General features: G+C 37.1%; 3 protein-coding genes across 10 annotated transcripts in view; 1 reads left to right on the forward strand and 2 right to left on the reverse strand.

Annotated features, from left to right (window-relative positions):
- Positions 1 to 1,545: 1,545 nt before the first annotated feature.
- Positions 1,546 to 2,948, forward strand: ndr1 (nodal-related 1). Its single transcript, XM_032570991.1, has 3 exons — positions 1,546 to 1,796; positions 1,976 to 2,706; positions 2,796 to 2,948. The coding sequence occupies exons 1-3, from the start codon at positions 1,586 to 1,588 to the stop codon at positions 2,946 to 2,948; spliced, it is 1,095 nt and encodes a 364-aa protein (XP_032426882.1). The 5' UTR covers positions 1,546 to 1,585.
- Positions 2,949 to 3,479: 531 nt separating this feature from the next.
- Positions 3,480 to 7,372, reverse strand: LOC116725093 (eukaryotic translation initiation factor 4E-binding protein 3-like). Its single transcript, XM_032570990.1, has 3 exons — positions 7,103 to 7,372; positions 4,541 to 4,738; positions 3,480 to 4,458 (listed from the first exon to the last, which is right to left on the reverse strand). The coding sequence occupies exons 1-3, from the start codon at positions 7,236 to 7,238 to the stop codon at positions 4,427 to 4,429; spliced, it is 366 nt and encodes a 121-aa protein (XP_032426881.1). The 5' UTR covers positions 7,239 to 7,372; the 3' UTR covers positions 3,480 to 4,426.
- Positions 7,373 to 7,911: 539 nt separating this feature from the next.
- The window catches only part of ank1b (ankyrin 1, erythrocytic b), an 82,242-nt gene continuing 69,618 nt past the window's right edge, over positions 7,912 to 20,535 (reverse strand). For 3 of the 8 annotated variants that reach the window (XM_032569586.1, XM_032569589.1, XM_032569584.1), the window contains 6 exons: positions 15,742 to 16,390; positions 15,519 to 15,654; positions 15,384 to 15,428; positions 14,968 to 15,039; positions 13,908 to 14,002; positions 7,912 to 12,928 (listed from right to left, as the gene is read on the reverse strand). In XM_032569586.1, the coding sequence (XP_032425477.1) occupies positions 13,934 to 14,002; positions 14,968 to 15,039; positions 15,384 to 15,428; positions 15,519 to 15,654; positions 15,742 to 16,390 (971 nt within the window). In that variant the 3' untranslated portion in view covers positions 7,912 to 12,928; positions 13,908 to 13,933. The remainder of the gene's footprint in view (positions 12,929 to 13,907; positions 14,003 to 14,967; positions 15,040 to 15,383; positions 15,429 to 15,518; positions 15,655 to 15,741; positions 16,391 to 20,535) is intronic. The other 5 variants (XM_032569591.1, XM_032569590.1, XM_032569587.1 and 2 more) reach the window with 4 other exon arrangements.

The following is a 20,535-nucleotide window of genomic DNA, read 5'->3' on the forward strand; positions in this document are numbered from 1 at the left end:
GAGTTTATGCATCACCCCACAGCTGTGAGTCTAGATCTTATTAGCATGCAGTTAAATGTACAGATTTTTCTTCTTTCTTATGTGAACATAACATTGTCTTTTCTCATAAAATATGGCTCAAAATAAATTTTTGCATGTTATTTATTGTTTTCCAAATGCTAGAAATGTTAGCCTGTATAGTGTTGTCTCCACTTTATTCTTTTTTAGGATTTGTAATGCTTTTAAATTACATGTTTTGTGTTCAAATCTGCTCAGACGGCCCAAATTTTATACCCCTGATTAAAAGAAACAAAACAAAACAACTGGTTTCATTCATTTCAAATCTGGCACATCTTTTGTCTTAAAACAAAACTCACATGTTTATGAAAAGCAAAAGAAATGATTTGCATCAACATCACTGTTCTCTTTTTCTTTGAAGTTTTTGTCCCTATAGAGAGTTTCTTAAGCACAATGCTTCTTTAATACAAAGACCTTTTTTGATCACTGCAATGAAAAAAATAAAAGCTTAGCAGACTGCTAAGAAGTTAAGTGAGATGTTTGTCTTATAAATGGGTGACAATTAGCAGGCCTGTCAAAGTAAAGCTTTCATGTGATGCAGGGTTGGAGGACAAAGATTTCCCTGTCAGGTGACTAAATACAAAAATAAAAAAAAAATGTTGTTTACGATGTATGGTCTAATTTACGTCAAAAAAGTCTGGAAGATTGCTAGCAGACAACTTTTAATATCCTTTTCTGGTGAACAAAGTATTTTTTGAATTGAAGTAATTTTTTTAAAATTGTGTGTCTTTTTCACAGACTGATGTATTTTTTTTTCTTTACAACTGTTAGTCATTTAATTGCATCACTCAATAAAGAACATACATCTTCTTCTAGAGGTGGCGTTATTAAAACAATTCCTATAGTGTTAACTAACTTCAGTAAAAGAAGTAGGTTTACGTCAATAGAGTGGCCAAAGTGTAGACTTCAATACAGGCAAGAAAATATTTAAAGAAATACAAATTTTATTCAAATATGACTTTTCCCTATAAATTCTGAGAATTAAAATAACATTTTTATGATTTCTTGTTATGTTTTTGAGTCCCCGTCTCTCTCTCTTTTTGCAAGCTCTTCCCCAACAGACTCCAAGCATGTCAGGACCTTTGATACAGAAAGCGCTCCTCCACCTGATTAACTCACAATCTCATTAATCACTGCAGGTCTTTCGGCCTGTAATCTCATTAACCAATATTTTTGTTAGAGCTTCCTTTCAAGTGGGATCTGTAACGCACAGAAAAGCACCCATCCTTTTACAAGTTTCACACCTGATACACTACAAAGAGCATTTTGGTTTCGGTTCATAACGACCTGTCACATTAAGGTCTTTGGATCAGAGACATCCCCGCTTTGACGCGTCTCTTCAAAGGACTACAGGATGAAAAGGCGGGATTATAAAACTGTGTTTAAGCATCCCACGGGGACCAGTCTGCATCTGCTCGTGAAAGTATCTTCATCATAAATGGGAACTATGACCGGTCTCACTGTGGAGTTTGCGTTTTTTCTTCTGGTGGATTTGGTTTTGAGTCTCTGTGCGCAGCCATTCCATGGGATGCTTCCCGACGCGCTGTTCCGAGGGATGACGGGTCGGTCCGTCGGCTCCAGACGCGCTGGAAACAGGCTTCCGGTGTACATGATGCAGCTCTATCGGACGATGAGGACCGAGGATCGGACCAGATCTTCGGCAGACATCAGCAGCATCGAGAGGGAGGATATCCCCGTCATCCACGAATCCGACTCTGTGATCAGCCTAGCCGCTAAAAGTGAGTAGTACTCCTATTCAACATTATAGTGAAACATCTGTCTTATTGTCTAAAGTTAATAGGTAGAAAAGCTGTTGAATTCTATTCCATTTTTTTTGACCAACGAGTTTCAAATAAGATGGAAAATATGGAGTCTTCTTTTGCATCTTTGTCTAAAATTCTAATTTCTTTTTCTCCAGGTTGCCTTCAGATTAGTGAGAAATGGTCAGTTATCTTCGACTTGTCCTCCATGTCTCCAAGTGATAACATCCACCTAGCTGAGCTCCACATCCGTCAGCCTGCCTTCACAGCGTCTTCCACTGCCTCCGTAGACATCTATCACTCCAACTGGGAACAATGTTCTGTTACGGACTGCTCTGAGAGCAGGCTGCTTCTGGGACGCCTGAGAGCTCATCCAAGCTCAGTGGTCTCAACCTCAGCATGGAAAGTATTCAACATGACCAAGATGATCCGCCGCTGGCTTTATCGGGGACCCCCAGTTCAGAGGATGGAGGAGGATGTAACTCAGGTGACAGAGGATCATGAGCAGCAGAGAATCCAGCACCCAACGGCCAATAGGGTGATGATAGTGGTCTTCTCTAGGCAGAGCCCACGCAGCCAGCGAATGCCAACACTGATCCGCACTGCAGAACACTCCAAGTACGTCAACCTGGACAGGGTGCCCACCGCCACGATGAGGAGCCACAGGAAAAAGAGGCATGGACAGAAATGGCAGCGGCAGAGAGACACTGCAAGGGAGGAGGGGAAAAGTGATCTCTGCAGGAAGGAGGACATGTGGATAGACTTTGAGAAGTTCAACTGGAGCGAGTGGATCGTCTATCCCAAACGGTTCAATGCTTATCGCTGTGAAGGGACATGTCCTACACCTGTAGATGAGACCTTCGCTCCAACTAACCATGCATACATGCAGGTAAGGCTAAAATGCTGCAGTACATATCTAATGATGCCAATACCTATTTGAGGAGTTATGATCTAACAATTTTCTCTTTTTCCTTACAGAGCCTGTTAAAGCTACACCTACCAGACAAGGTACCAAGTCTGTCTTGTGTGCCCACACGCCTGGCACCACTTTCAATGCTGTACTACGAGAACGGGAGGATGGTGATGAAGCATCATGAGAACATGGTCGTGGAGGAGTGTGGCTGCCACTGAGGACACAAAAAGTGGCTAAAAAAAACTACAGGCACTTTACATCTAATCTCAAACTTGGACAAAAGCAAGAGAAATTAAATCAGTAGGGAGGTAATAGCTGGACTTGAGATGGACTCTATTAATAGAAGCACTATTAGATTTTTACAAATACATCAAGTTGTGCCTTTTATGCATAAGTTGTACTCATATTATGTTCAGTGACTTATTTTTTAATGACACTGACAAAATAAGAATGGTGGAACTGGAATGTTTAGGCCATACTGACCCATCTGTATGTTTGCTGTGTTTGATAATACAATAGATTAAGACAATTTTGAATGAGAACTGTTATGTGTTTTATTACAAAAAATTGTTTTAGAACATTTTGGATAAGACTGACCCTGTTTCATCAGCTTTTTCCACCCAAAAATTCTGGATTAAGGTTAATTTTAATACTAATGTATTTTGAATTATTAATGTATTTTTTGTATTGCAATATATGACTGGGTTATGTAAAAAAAGCTCTACCCTGAAATCATCCACTAGCCTCTCATATTGGTCAGTTTCAGCGGTGAGATGTTTCTTAACTCAGCCAGCCCTTGGTGGATATACTAGTGTGTTTTGGGTTAATGATGTATTGCAGTGTCCAGTTTTGCTTCAGCTATTTTTTTGTAATGGTTGCACATTTTCTTCAAGCACTTTCTGATGTATAATAAGAAAAAAAAAAAACATCACAGAAAAGAAACAATAGTTTAGTTTTGGTTAAAGAATGCATTAACAGTGACTTTTAATGATGTTCACAGTAAAAAAAAAAGTTCAAAGCTCCAACATATATAATTTTTACAAGCTTATAGTTTGTAAAAACTCTAAGCTTATTATGTAACATTTTGCTGCCAAAAAATATTTTATTTTACCATCTTGGTAGAGGTTTCATTTTTCATTAAAAAATGCATGAAATTATTCTAAAATGATCTTGGAAATTAAGGAACAAACAACTGATGAGTGACAATAAAATACAGTCATATATTAAGAAGACCTCTGCTGATAATTTATGTAACTTCACAATCACTTAGTGTTCAAGCAACTGCAAGTAACGCAAATAAATTGACTTGAAATTGACAAACACAACGGGATCTCAAAGTATGGAACTTTTGTCTGCTGCCCTCATGTGGCCATAAAAGTTATCACAGATTGCAAAACTAGGTTCCCAACTAGACTAGCCCTATTAATAGACTTCATATCATATTATTTTCAAAGTAAATATAAGTCACATAAAAAAAAAAACAATTTAAGGAATTACATGTCATACATCTAACAAAGTGAAAAAACAGTTTTAGTTAATGTTTTAAGGCTCAACATTTTAGCAAATAGTTGACATTAGAAAAGACATGGTTGTTTTCTGTCAGATTATAAAGCTGACTTAGACTAGACATGTCATTTCAACCATTTCATAACCACATAAATGTCAGCATTACTTCATTGCTTGTTGCTGCTAACATTTAGATGTCCATTTCAAACTGGGCGTCTTCCGCTGTAAGAGAGAGAGAAAAAAATTACATTTAGCTGACAGAAATAGGAGAGTACAAAGTCAGCTGGTAAATAAAAAACAGTACCCGAGTTCTCCTCTGTGTTCAGGCTGTGGTCATCTGCGTTGTTGCTGGGTAATTCTTCAGGCTGGTTTTCATTACTGGACGACTCTGGGTCAAGCGGCCTTGTGACTCCGGGAATATCGGGAAGTTTGGGAGGCGTACGGGTCAGAGGAGAGGTCCGACACTGCAGCAGGAACTTCCTGTCGTAAATGATTCTGGTGCCTGCAGGTGGCAGCAATAACACAGCAGGCAAAAGTTATGTATAAGAACATTTATTGTAGAGTTATATTATAAACAGGACTATAAAAATCAAAGGAATCAGCAGCTGATTATGGAAGTATTTTAAAGTGTGCTATGTAGGTTTTTTTCCACCAAGAAAAACTTTATAAATGGTACAAACATCTAAAAATCCATAATAAATTTAATAAATTCAAAATAACTTATGGTGCAACTTCACCTGTTATCACATCTTTAAAGTTGTCTAAAATAAATGTGTCTTTTTTGTCCAAAGTGTAGCTACAAAGTATTAGCTGCTCCCAGAATAATCTACTTTGGCTGACAACTGTAGTAAAAAAAAAAAAAGTACAAATGTAGCATGCCAGAATAAGCATGTTGTTGCAGATGGACACATTTTCTTAAAATAATTGATGGCAAAAAATAAACAAAACAAAAGACATTTGGCTTTTTCTAACATGGTTTGCCATCTTTTTAAATTCATAGTACGCAGGACAACAAACATGCTGTCACTTTTTCTCAAAAGCAGACTTGGGCGCACTCACTCACCCATGCATATAGTTGAGAGTCAAACAAACGCAAATAGTTTGCACTCAAACTATTTCATCAGTTTGAGTGCAACGATGCCAGACGCGGCCTTGATTTCATAAAGTCAAACACAGAATTAGGATACCAGCATGAGATAGCCTTTTTGTAGAGCAAAGATAAGCAAGTAAGACCCTTTTTCAATGTTTCAAACCGAAGATGATTTATAGATCCCTTTTTCCAAAACAATCTGACCATTTTGTAAAATTTTGTGTTTATTTAGTGCCAATATTTGTGGCATATGAGAACTTTTAATTTGGAGAAGTAGTCTTTCTTTCTTTATGCACCTTGGCAGTTGGTGAAATTGTATTAGAAACTTTTAGATCTCAAATCTTAATTTGACAGTTTTGACATCAGGATTTAAACAGAACAAGAGTTAAAACAGGTATTTATTCATTTACATGTTTAATACCTAACTAAAGATGTGGTAAAGTCCATTTGATTTCTAACAATCTAACAGGCATTTTATATATTTCAGTTTGATCTTCCAACAAATGTGGGGAGAATGATGGAAGTAAAACATTTTTTTCAAAGGGCACCACATTTTTTTCAGTGATTATTCTACTAAGATCAAAGGATCCAATTTATTTTAGCATTTTTAAAAAATATTTGATACGGGTGCAAGTACTGTAGTTGATCAGCGCAGCATGTAGAGGAACACAAATGAGTTAAATAAATCTTGTAATCTAGAAAAGATTTTAAAAAATGCTGAAATGCATGAAAAATGCTGTTAGTCAGTGACAAGTGAGTTACTATTTTCTGTTCTCCATGCGTTCCTATGACCGAGAATCTAGACTTCAGTCCCAAACTTTAATGACGCTGTGTATTATCTGTTGAACCGGTCTGAGCTGATAATGTCACTGAACATGTTATCAGTAAAAACGAGCATGTGCATCTGAGCCAAATTTTCACAGCAAGTAGGATGGTTTTACACTTTTCTTGAACAAAGGCCCCATGCTGGAAATGTCCCCAGGAGGCTCCAGGATGTCTTTATTTGAGAGCTTATTGATGACTGGTTAGGACTTTGCGCAATAGCATTAATCCTAAAACAAAAATATAAATATGCATACTCTTTTTATTTAAGTTTTCATTGCCAACATCAACATACATAGACTTTAACTGTAAAATGAATATTAAATTAACACAATACAACTAACAGTAAAACATAATTTTGTTTTACAGCAGTAGATTAAAGGCTTTCTGTTCATGACATCGTTGACTGTGAACACATGTTGCATCTCTAATCTTTAACCTTCTGTAATTATTTCAGAAAAATACATTGCCCATTTTATTGTAAGGTGGAATAATGGTTGAGTTTTTCAGTAATTTCAGTTATAGCACTTATTACAAAATTGTGTCAACATACAAAACACAACAGCTGATAATAAAATAGTTCTACTGTGAAAAACTCAAAATCTACAGCAAAAATACTGTCCATTTCATCACTGAAGAACAGTTTTAAATACACTAATAAGGAAAACAATAATATAGCTTTCAGTGCGTCCTTTAAATTTGAGTTTTTACAAGAGGCAGCTGAATTAATTTCTATAATGTTTAGTATTACACCATTGAGTCCTCCTCTTGTAAACATGTTTCTGCACCAGCTGAAAGAGCCGCACTATAAATAGTTTATGACTGACTGCATGTTTTCCTTATCTGGTTAATGTTACTGAATCTGAAGTTTATAACCTAATAATCCAAAAACAAACGCACACACACAAAAATCCTAAACTTTCCACCATCTGTCAGGGTCCAACGTATGTTTACCTCCTGGCGTGGTGCTGAACAGAGTTCCTCCCGGGGTCGTGGAGTACTCCTTGGGCATGTGGGCTGCATCGTGGATAGCGATCCTCCGGACAGCCGGGATCTCCAGGCTCCTGGAGGTCTGTCCCGCTGCTGACATCTCACACACCAGGCAGCGTCGATGCCGCGCACAGTAATAATAACGTAAATGCCTCTGATTTCAATGAATTAGAGCCGCCACTCCACGTGTTTGAGGGGAAAAACTCTAAACAAGTGACAGGATTCCTACAAAACATCACGTGGGCGCAGCGCGCTGATTGGCTGAAAACAGGGGGCGTCAGAAAACGGTGGTCTTGGGAGATGTAGTTTTCCCTTTGCTGGCTGTCAAACCAGCTAAGCATTGATGTGTTGAAAAAAATAAACAAGTTACAATAATATTTGTATTAAGCACCTAATTTTACTTTTTTAGAGAATCATGGTGACTTGACTCAAGGGTAAGGAAGTATTTTAATTAATAATTTATAATGCCATTATGTATAATTAGATGTAATTTACTGTAATTACATCCGTATATCCCAATTGTTTTGCACATTCAGAAAAATATATACATATATTTTGTCCATACTTGTTTGCAAAACAGGGCACATTTGATACAAGAGATCTGGGAACATCAATTTGCAAGTCTTGAAAATCAATTAGTCTTGATCATTTAAACATTTGTTTTAGATTTAAATTCACAACAGAATTAACATAAGTCCCAGAACCTTTGTCAATTAACAACATTAAAACACACGATTATTAAGCATTTAACTACAAAAGAAACTCTCACAAAGTTATGTCCCATCTTTTCTGTTTATTAAGTCTTGTAAATGGTAAGAGCTGGTGTACAGGGTAACATGATCTATACATATCTTCATGTTTGATCGAAAGGCTTGTATACATATTCACGTTTGTTTATCCTCTCCAGGACAATACAAAAGAAAAGAAAACAAATGGTCATAGCTACAAAGCCTCTACATTCCCCATGATGTGGGTGTCGGCCTAAACTAGATAATGCTTAAAGAACATCCATAACAACTCTATGAGGGTGCATAGCATTCTAATTAAATATATTTTGTCATATATTTATACATACATTTTCATAAAAACCATCGTTTTTTGTGCATGTGCGCGGTTGCATTCCTTAGGATAGAGTTATATGATATTGCGTTTACACTGTCATGTATCCAGTCTAAAGGAGTATAGGTGATCTCTATTCTTTGCAACAGTTAATATTTTACAATACTCATTTTAAAATACATTGTCGTAGGTTACACACCCTCTTCACTCACATGCTTGGTAGAAATGTCTTCTTTCTTCTTCTGATTCGACAAGGTTTGGAACCAGGTGTTGTCATGCTCACACACTTTCACACCAAACACACAAACATGGTGGCAGGGACGCTTACCATAGTACAAGAGAGTTCTTCTCAAAGATGAAACAAATTTAAAGAACAAGAAAATTGTTTAACATATTTTCTTATAAGTGAGCAGTATAAGAAATTTGAGGAGTGGTGGTTCTTTATATGGGCGCCACAAGCTCTCTGAAAATAAAAACTAAAATGAAGAGCATGTCATGCGAGTTTTGAATCAATGATCTGCATGTTTGCTGGCTGCAGATTGAAACCCATCCCAGAACTGCCACTGAATGTGAAGCAAAAATCTGGTATGCAATACAAAAATAATGTAATATCAAATGCATACATCTTTGAGATTTTAGTTTTGCTTAATTTAGTGAAACCTTACAGGTTATCAACAACAATGGTATCCTTTCACCTCTTAGGGGCTGGCATGGGTAATGACAGATATGCTAGCCTCAAGCTGAGTATTGTTTTTATTTAAGTATTTCAAACATAAGCTGGGCTCATTCCTTTTTAAAATTAAGTTGATGTTTGGAGATTCTACTGAGAGCCCACCGCATGGTCTTTCATCACCCACAGAAGGGTCATGACCTCCAGTTGGGAACCACTGCCCTAAATAACTTTACAGCTGTCAACCTTCTCAAATGTATAACTGACAGTTTCAACTCTCCTAAAAAAAACTAACAATAACCAATGTTACAAATTATTTTACACAATCTGTGAAACTGATCTACAAATTTTGGCTTTGTGCCTCACGTCATGAATTAGGTCGAAGGGTTTCCTTTTAAAGCTACCGTTATCAATAAAAGCACTAAATGGTGGGAGTACAGAGTGAATATTTGTGGTAGTGCTACTTTAACACAGGTACAACACAAAATATATTTTACATTTGAGTACAGACTAACATAGAGCTGACTGATATTATTTGTACTCTGAAAATTAGTGAATAAAATATAGCTGAACGATTGCGAGAATCTAGGCCCTGTTTCATCCAGATAAAGCTGATTTGGTGAGATTGTACAATGTTTCCAAGGAGCATTCTCCACATTCATTGGGTAGAGATACATAAAAGTCTTTCAAACAAATTAATCTTTTATTGCAGCAGCATAATCTAATAGAGAGTTAGAGAGATGATGATGCAATGCACCATAACAAGATTTCCAGTGCTGTTAAAAGAGAAACAGTGGTCAGAATGACTGCAAGAGCAGTCCATTTACATTTATCAGTTAAAGTTACATTAGACCTTAGCAAACTCTATATGTTTAAGTTTGTGACGGATGGACTGACAAGATATTCTTCCCCCATGCCTCACATTAGCATGTAGATAACATCCGGTGGTTGCTATGGAAACACAGTAACCCCAAAATGCTACTCATTGAATCAGTACTTAGCTTAAAATGTATTTTATTTCTATATTAATTGATAGAGGTTCCAGTAATTGTGGCACAGGTTAATTCTGCCTCCCCCAAAGTTATATTTCTCTACAGTCTTCAGTGTAAGATTATGCTACTGCCAGTAATTTTAGAAAGTGCTGGATTTCAATTCAAACATAAAAAAACTAAAAAGATATGAACAAATAAATGAATGCAGTCATCTCTGTGCTTCTGGTCAGTATTTGTTCGTCAGGTGTGAAAATGAAGTAGGATAAACACTACTTATATGTTTATCCTAACACTTAAGTAGGATAAACATATGTGTTAGGATAACACATAAGTTTATGTGTTAGGAGGACTCATTCAGACGCATTAAAAAGTACTTTTTGGTCTCATCTGAATCAATAGAATCTGACACACATCTGTACACAAACCTTTCTGTTTCATGTGGTCCCCCAAAATAATAATAATTAAAAATAATACATAGATTTCCCTCTTCAAAAGGACTACAAAATTCACAACCCTCGTTTCCGGTACTCCTGCCTAGACTCATCCTCATTTTCCATCGAGCGATCCGTATTTCAACCCCATTTTCATTTTACATAGCAGAACAAAAAAAAAAAAACAAACCTGAGTGTAAAATGTGATAAGTTATAAAACATGTGCTATTATCTGATGAAGGTTGCTTGCATGGAGAGCATATGAAAAATATGTGCATTCATTCTGTGCTGCACTCATTCAGGCTACAGTAGCAGTTACAGTACTTGTGGGATAAAATAGTGTTGAGACGCTCCAGAAATGTGTGCTACTGTGATACAAAGTCTACATAGTGCTGCTGTCCGGTTTCTGCATAAAGTGTTGAAAGATACATGACTTTCAGTAATGTGAGCTTGATTTTTTTTTTTAAACGTGTGAAACACTAATAGCCTTAATAACTCAGCGAAAGCAAAACTGATTTTGGGTGACTCCATCTCAACAAACAAACTTTTTAAAAATAACTTAAGCGAAATTAGACTTTCTACGTTAGTGCTTTAAACAATGAATAACTATAATAAAAAAAAATACATCACAGATCATAATTGCTGGACAATCAATCCATCTTTTCTTTTTGTTAGGTATTATTGCTGTGGCAAAGCTGTCTGACATTCTGATCTTTCAACCATATGTTTATTTTGTTTGTTTATGTGCTTTTTCATGTTCTATATCTGAATGTACAGAGGTTTGCAAAGGTATTTATGTAGAACATCTTTACATTTTGTCATGTGACAACCACAAACTTCAGTATATATTTTGGGGATGTATTCTGACACATATAGCACTGTTTTTGTCATTTCTTGATGGAAAGAGCATGACACAACAACAAGCTCATGGGGGGCGCTTTAAATGAAAAATGATGTCTTTAAATAGGAAAACTTATTGCAAAGGAAACAATGTGTGCAACCTGTAATTGCAGGGTTGCTGTTGAAAATGCATCCTATACTTTTTTATTTGTAATAAAACATTAACAACAACATATACTTATCCTTTTACCTCACAATTATGCAATACTTTCTGTTTTACCATTACATAAAATCTCAATACAATGCATTGAAGTTTGTTGTTCTAAAATGAGAAAATGTTCACCAAGTATAAATACCTTTGCAAGCCACATATAGAAAGTTCACGAGTCTGGGGTCAGTGATAACCGGACAGTCACAGTGCTACCTCTCTGTCCACGCGTTACATTTTGTCACCTGCAACTTCACACTTGCCAGGAATTTTCCAAACAATGTCTTAAAAGTCAACGTCTTCAGTATTTCTTCTTTCTATGTCTTTTGTATTGAATGGATAAATAAATATTTGACAGCAAGATGCCGCAGCTGACACAAACAGATAAAAAAAAGATGGAGCAGAGAAGTAAAATGGATAGAAGAGACCTGGGATTTTTACTGCATATAAACGAGGGCTACCAATAAAGATGGCTCAAAATGAGATATGGTACCAAGAAAAACCAGAGAAAGCTCATAAGGAAGGAAAAAGTCAAAAAGTCAAGATATTTATCATAGAGCTGCTGTGCAATGCCGCCAAGCAACCAACTCATTTCCAAGAAAAACATTCCCATGTCTTTAAAACACATTACTCCTGAAGACACGAGGGAATTAAAAAGATTCAGTTCTCTACCAAAGTCAAACAAAGTGGAGAACCAAAGCGGACATATACTGAAGAGGAAGCGAGCTCGTTTAAGGATAAATCTAAATAAAAACGTAGATACACGCAGACGAGAACTCACAAGCGTGGAAGAGCCAGCGGCTTTCTCTTTGCAGAGGTCGAGCACGCCGTGACATCACAGAGACAACAAGCCAATCAGGGGAGGGCAGGCGAGGCTCAACGCAGAGCTCGAAGCAAGGTAACACATGCGGCAGAGCAATTTAAACACACACACACGCACACACATGTCCACAGAGCATAGAGTGCATATATCACATTAAGAATAAGAGGAGAAAGGGTCCGATGACAGAAGCATTGGCTCAGCAGAGGCTTTGCTGCATATACAGCCATCCTTTGAGGGAGTTGTATGTGTTTTTTTTTTTTGGCTGCAGTGTTAACAGACTCAACTCGCTCACAAACGACTCCAGTTAGAGGGGATGAGGTCCTTTAAACAGACCTATGACCCATGCACGGGCCGGCCCCTGTACCTTCAGTTTTTACTCCTTCAGTTTGTAGATAATGACAGTTCAAAAGGTCAAAGGGCATGCACCAGCAGTTATCATGCGATTACAGTTCACAGGAAGCACTTTGTTGCTTTTTTTCTTAGATGTTTTACGAACATTTATAGTTTTTTTTTTTGTATAAAAATGAATTACCATGCCTCTGTTTAGTTATATTTTTCTTTACAAATGTTATAAAACTACAAGTTCAACTCCTCTTTTTGTTCTCGTCTTCTTTTGTTTGGTGGTGCTTCATGATCACAGGTTGAGGATGTTTCTGGTTGTCCTGGTATGTTTTCTCCACTTTCTCCCCACTTCTTCTTCTTCTTCATTTCCATCTTCGTTCCGGTCGTGTTTTTGTGGTGGGTGTTTTGGCAGTGGGTTTCCGGTCCTGGAAAACCCCCCCCAAAAAACAATAGAAATATAAAAACGGATTTAATATGCATACAAAATTATTTTGGCCTTCTAAAATTTTATGATGAAAGCGTAGACAATGATATAATCGAGTTTTCGAAAAGGCTGGGAAGCTGTGTAAAATGCTGTTAAATGTCATGATTTGAAAACACGGAAACACAGAAAACAGGAAAAACGGGACGTTTATATAGATGGATTTGCTAAATTTGCAGCAATGAATTTCAAAATGAAAGAATCTGAATATATTCATTGACAAATACCACTAGAGTTGACAGTAGGTGGTAGTAGTGCCACCCACATATTAACCATAGTATGGCTACTCCATAAAAGAATGTAGGCTGCCACCAGTGCTAGTTTGTTCACAGGAAGCAGTCAAAATAAAAACACAGCAGTCTTTTTGTAGGTTTCCCACAATATTTCCATTTCTAAATGCTATAATTTTCCATACTCAGATTTAAGCTTACTTAGTTGTTTATTTTATTTCTTAACTTCTTTTCTTTCTATGCTTCAGCTATAGTATGTTTTTTTTAGGCTTAAAACAACTTTATTTCCCCTCTACTTTATTTCCTAAAGTTGATTTAAAAAGTAGTAACCCGTCATTTCTGAAGCATGTTCGTGGCAATCACATAGAATTAACCACTTATATTTCAAATAAAAAGGAAAACCTTCCTGTCTTTGTATTTCATTTGTTTAGTATAGAATTTAAATTACTGTCAAATAATTGCAGACTGTGCATTTTACACAACAACCAAACATTTTCACTCAAAGCATTACAAAAAGGGATTCTCACTTGGAGTAACAACGACAACAACAAAAAAACCAAACAAACAAAAATAAATAAATAAAAACAAAGTTGGTGTAAGAAACTATTAGGCTCTATCAGATTGGTAGCAGTCACCACACAGGTTATTGTCCAAGCACTGGGATGCACAAGTGCTTGTTTTGTTGTCCCGTACCTGAAGGACCGGGCAGTATTTGTATTTCAGTGTTTAACTCTCCGGAGACTGGTGCGCTGCAATGACTGAGCACCCTTTCTTACATCCATCCCCACCTGGAGCAAGGAGGGCAGGAGGAAGGAAGGAGACAACACTTGGACCAGTTAAGTGCTGAAACCAGAGTAGGAAACTAACTATGGCTCACATGTTCAGGGTCTCAAAGGGCTTTAGCAGTCAACCAACCAAATCAGACACCAAATTAACTCATTTTGTCTTTTGTTCCATATGAAATTTCTCATTCTTTGAATGATCTGAGTCATAGTTGTTTTTTTTTGTTGTTTTTTTATCCGTTTAACTGTACAAAATTCCTTAAACCAACATGAACCAAAATCCTTGTGGCTTCTATGTATGCTCTTCTGTGTGTTTCACTCTAAGTAGCTGATCTACAATGACAAGATGTGAGTTCAGACTTGTAGTGTTTGTGTGATGGTGTGGGTAGTGTGAGATTTTGGTATCACAATAACCTTGAGCAAATCCACCATGTTTTTACTGTGCTGTGAGTTTAAATAAGTCTCTTGTACGATCACATTTAATCTATTTTACAACATCGTTACAACTCATTCTCATTCATTTTGCTCAGCTGGTAAATGCTACTGAAGCATTGATCATATTTTTCTACTCAACAAGGTCCTGCAACGTTTAGAAAATCTTAGAAATTAAACTGTATTGTTGACAAGCTTTTGTGCACACAAAAACACACCAGAGGTAATGAAAAAGTTGCCTGTATATTTCTGAAAGAATTAATAAAAAAGCCTGCAAGTATTTTGTTCAGAGACTAAGCCTATCCATCCACTGGCTACTGTATATTTATCTGGCAACGTAAAACCTAAAGTAGTTAATATATCCTTGAAAACAAATGCTGTCCAAATGCAATATTTGTTTTATTGTTTAAAACAGACCAATATCCTATATGCTACTTTTAAATTAATGATTTTTCTATGTGGAATGAAAATAATAACATACATGAAGCTGAAAATTCATGTGTGACTCATGGAAAATGTGAAACAAACAGTCATCTTACTTTTCTAGAGAGCGCAATTCCGCGTTCTTCAACAAATTTTCCCTCAGCAGAGAAGTCCGCCTTCTCTTCTTTCTGAACAAAGAAAAGATAATAAAATACAATCAAATAATGATTTATATCAGCGTTGAATGCTTGAGATGCTTTCTTGAATCGGAAAAATTAATGTTAAACAATTTTTTCGTTTGAAAAAATCCTTTTAGTCTGGGTCTTCGAATTGATCAAAATGACCAATCATCAGTCCTGATGATTGCTGAGTCGTTTAAAAAGATTAAAAAGCACAAATGATTGTGATTTGAAAAAAGTAAATGGCTGGATATAAATTTGAGTATTCAAAAGAAAAAAAAAAGTTAACAAAATGAAGATGTTTTCCCTCTCCAGGCGCAGGAAGCGGCGGGTGGTCGGCATTGCAACCTGACCTGGCCTCGCCTCTGCTCCTGCTCCCAAGCTTGTTGGCCTGTCTCCTGATGAGAGAAGCCCAGCCCCTTGTCAAAAGGCTGCGTGCCCTTCAGGAAGTGCCCACGCAGCACATAAGAGTAACCCGTATCACACACCGGAGTCAGTAGGGCTTCCTGGGCTGTGTGCAAGCCTGGCACACTTCCATCATGTCCTGATGATGCCGAGCCCACCCAGCCCTGCAGGGAGTCCTTGTCTGGTAAGTATGGCTGAAATGCTCCACCTCCCACCATCCTGCAAAGAACGAAGCACAGCTTGATGTTAGCAGGGGAACTATGATCTCATAATGCGTTGAGACAGTGCACCTTACAGATGACGTACCGGTTGTCCCCGTTGCGTTCCGGTGGCCTCAGCCCAGTCATCTCACCATGCTGGGCATACACCTGCTGGCCTGCAACAAGAGAAATCCCTTCCACTGAGCCCAGCCCCACACCACCAACTCCTCCTTTAGTTCCTCCTCCCACCGCCACACCGTCCCCTCTCCTTGCGTCTGACCTCTGACCTCCCGCTTGCCCGTTCAGATTGACCTTTGGAACAGCGCCACTGGCCCTCACCCTGTCCAGTTCTGCCAGTGCACTCGCTGGCTCTTGTGGCACTTCCTCCTCTTCTACCTCCCCCTCCTCCTCCTCCTCCTCTTCCTCCAGCTCCATGATGGAACCGCTGGCCCCACTGGCTCCGCTGCTTGGACGGCCCAAGCTGCAGGGCAAGGAAAGCGTCGCACCCTCAGAGTCATCTGCTCGACTGCTACCATCTAGCGATGAGTCCTCAACTGTGACCAGCGAGGGGCTAACCCCTGCTGGCCACACCTGAACATCCGACATCTCCATTAGTGTGTCTTCCTCCGTGGTGGCAATGGGCGCACACTCCAGGCTGGAAACTTCCTGCCAGTATGGCTCCACACCCAATGGAGAGGGCAAGCTGTACTGCATGGAGGCCGGGGACACAAGCTCCTCCTGCACCAGCCCATAACCTGGAAGGAAGACAGGGGCGAGACAAGAGAAACACTAACACCGAGCAGGCACAGCCATGGGGAGGGTCGGGAGGTTGTATGTCGACTGTTTCTCCAACCTACTTAAGAAACAGTGGAGCTTAGCTGTGTCCCAATACACAAGTAGAGACTCTACATTCTAAGAATTTGGACTGATCAGTCAGAAATACATTTTGTCCGGTGCTGCATTTCATTAAAACCAGGCTCAGATGACAGGAGCTTTGAAAACCTCAGTGATTTTAAATGTTGGGATGCTCAGAATTTGCAAGAGGAGCTCTTTTAGTGTGCAAAAGTAGAAACTAGTTTTAATTAAACAAGTTTTGATAATTAAATGCTTGAAAAGGAAGAGTCACTTTATGGAAGAGCTACCAGGTCATGCTGACAACAATCTTCAGAGTGGATACTGTTACTGAGGGGAAAAATTTCAGTGTTGTGTATCACTGAAGTGTTTGATAATGGAAGTCATATGATGTCCAGAGATGCCTATGTTACTAAGGAAGCTGCATTTTTAATGTGTTATGCCACTTTATGCCACTTTATGTCTGAGGCTCATCGAAGCAACAGGACAGCAAAACTTAAAAAAAAATGCTGAATATGGAAATGTTGGCAGCATTTCATTAATGTTCGAGTTAATGTAAGGATCTACCTTGTGAAACACAAAGAGATTGCTGTTTTAGTTTTAGCTAGCTGTACTAGTCATGCTAAATTAAATATAAGTTGCTAAAGAAACTTTACAATATCGATGCAATATTCATTTGGTCTTTTAGTAATAATAGGATGGTAAAATCCTGTTTTACATACTATGTTCTTACACACAACTATTCCCCTAATATAAATGACTAATAACAGGTGTAAGGCTAAAAGAGTATTTTGAATTATATTAATGATAATTTTTAAAAACAAATGAGAAATGGCTAAAAGCATTGGCAGGTCAAAGCATTATAAAATCAGAGACCGGAGCTTGACCACAAAATTCTGATCCAGTAGATCTCTATTTGTAGACTCTCCCTAATGACTAACCACAGTGGTGCAAAAAGGCAAAGTTGATTTCTACAGTTATAATAATTCGAGTCACAAAACAGAGATAGTTTATGCAAATCCTATTTTAGATAAAGTAACCTACTCAAATGATAGCAGGACAAATTAAGCACAAATTGGTTCAAAGTTCCTGTTATCTGAGTTTGATTTTTATGTTTAAAAATAGTCATTTAATGCAGAACTGCAGTACTCCTGCGATTATATTTTATCTGCATGCCCTTGAATAGAACACAAGAACATTTTAAATTAAGTTTTTTTTTTTTTTTTTGCAGTAATACTTTGCCCAGTTGATGTAAGAAAGTTAGTCTGGTGTAAAGAATTCAGTCCAGGTCTTTGTCATTGGGACACAGCAAAATGTGCAAGCTGTGAGGGCAAACAGTAAGAGCTTCGTGGATCATCAGAGCTTCGTGGATCATCCTTTGTTTGTGAGGTGAATGATGCAGGGCTCTTGATTTTTTAAAATTTTACCAAAGAAAGAAAGTGAATTCCCAGAACATAAACTGTCCCAGGAAAGAAAAAAAGCAAAGTGAGTGTAGCTACATGTTGATTTTGGGGTTGGCACGATATTCATTTACATTAATGCAAGGATATCCGTTTTTGTAGATGGGTCTTTTAATTTTGCCCAATTAAAGACCTTTCATTTCATACAAATCAGAAACTAAGCAAAGCAGCTTGGAGGAATTGTCATCTCTGCAATATTATTGTTACAATGTAACACAATAAACAAAAATGCTTTGACATATCTGTTATCGTTCCAACCCATGTCACAAGTTCCTGAGTGGGACTCAGCAGTAGGCTTTGCTAAGAAAAATGCAAGGTACAGTGTTATTCTTGCATTCTCCTTTATTACAGCAGCAATTCAGAAACATGCATCCTACTCTGTACCTCGGGCATGTAAGTACAAGTCCCTCTACAAACACTCACACACACACACACCATTACACATACTCACATTAAACACAGTTAATAGATTTAAAACTAATTTAATTTGGATAAACGGTGGAGTCATTAGGTGTAATTAGTATTTTACCTGCAGAAGACACCTCCTTTGAGCTGTGCCAGTTTGTATGCTTCCCTTAATAAAAACATATCTGGGGCTCCACTTCCAGTTAAAATTGAAAAAAATAAAAAGTTTCAATGCATACTTTGACCAGAATAACAATTTAATTTAAAGGTAAAAATAAATGAAAAGCATTCACATGAACTTAGCTCATATTTTTGTTTTTGTAGTGCATCACTTTTATAACAGTTGTTACACAACATAAGCTAATACGATCTTCAGAGTGAATAACTTCAGACCAATATGCAGATATTCATCATTTCAACCCTCACAGTGGCTTAAACGTTTGTAAGAATGTGTGAGTGAAATGATGTTTTTTGATTAACAGCGGAGCAAATCCAATTTTATCTGAGCTGTCCTCTGAATAGTTGTTAGATCATCAGAAAATTATGGACAATCTCTTTGCTTAATCTGAGGTCACTGAAAGAGTTATCTCCTTCAATTAGGATAATAACCACAAAACACCTTTTCAAAGAACTCCGCTTCAAAAAATCCAAACTGCTTCTTTAAGTATATGAAAGATATTCCATGTTTTCATATATAGTTTTGTGTTTGAACGGCGTTTAACTTTTATTATTAATTCGAGTGCCACCTATAATTAATTTAGGTGACTAAAGTTTTAATTTGCTTTTCAAAGACAGTATATGAAAGACACAAACATACACATTCAAACACAAAATTGAATTAATACAGTTTTTGGTGGTAATTTTAAACTTCAAAAAGTAATTATGATTTTTCTAATGAGCACCATGTGCACTCTGAATCTCACTTGAATCACAATAAGCAATTTTTGTAGGAATTAAGCAAGGGAAATTAAAAGAATTTTACATTTTAAGTGTTGTGGAATGTAATTCTAATTTCTGTATTACTTAAAACATTAGCTAAACAAACGGCTGAAAAAATGGACAGAATTAGAAAATTATGATGCACGTCACTTACACCGATTTCTTGTAAAACTTAAGTCAAAAATATCTTCATATCTTCATTGGAAAACGTGTGGGGATTGTAGTTAGGATTTCTTATGTAAACATATGCAATTTTTACATTAGTGAAGGTGAAAAGGTCTTCATCCAAAATCAAGCCCAAAGTATAGTTGTGAGAAACATATCCATGCAAATATATCTAGAAAAGTACACTTAGTACAGGTTTTAATGCAAGGGTTCAGCTTAACTTTTAATAATGAATGCAAATTAAACATTTTTAATGTTGTCCTTCATACCTGGCCTCACTAAAAGCCTTAAACTATATTTAGCTCAATCTTAATTTTCAAAATGTTGTTAATTAATCTTAATAGCAAAATCTATTGACTGTTATCTAAAGGAATGAAAATGGATTTAGAAAATATGTTTTATGTGATTCTGTCAGTGATTAACTGAAAAAGCTAACGCTCAGGAAAGGCATAGTTAAATACTAATGGATGTAGATGTGGCAAAGGTTCCCAAACTTGACATATTTAACCAACATGCTATCAAGTTTGAGCATAAATGACATGTTTTTGGTGCTTAATGTGTCATTTAACAGAGGTGAAATTCAGCAGATCTGCAGCTCAAAAATGTTTTTGTCTTACTTTTAATGTTAAAAGCAGTACCCATTATGGCCCAGTAATGAAGATGTGAACATTTTGGCATGTAGTAGCTTCAAGCCTTACAGCTTAATTAAATTTTTAGAACAGCTGACACATGTTATTACAGAGACTATCTATTATATAACCTCAACACGTTTTGGCACCCGTAGTAAAGATGTGCAAAAAGCCTTCACACAAATTCATCTTTTATTACAGGAGCTTAATGTCACACTGAGCACAGAAGCAAAAACTTCAGTGCATTTATTCCGTTGGAAAAATATGTGTTTCTTATAATGACACTGCCATCATAATGATTGGTACCAATTCATTGCAGATATATGTGTAATTGTAGAATATTTTAATTTATCTTTTAGTTTCTAAAGTTGATCAGAGCATTTCTCTGAGGTTCAATAAAAACGTTATAATTTATCTATAGGCCAACTGATTATGTGGGAGCAATGTCAC

Source organism: Xiphophorus hellerii, chromosome 8 (assembly GCF_003331165.1).
Source record: "Xiphophorus hellerii strain 12219 chromosome 8, Xiphophorus_hellerii-4.1, whole genome shotgun sequence".
Classification (NCBI taxonomy): domain Eukaryota; kingdom Metazoa; phylum Chordata; class Actinopteri; order Cyprinodontiformes; family Poeciliidae; genus Xiphophorus; species Xiphophorus hellerii.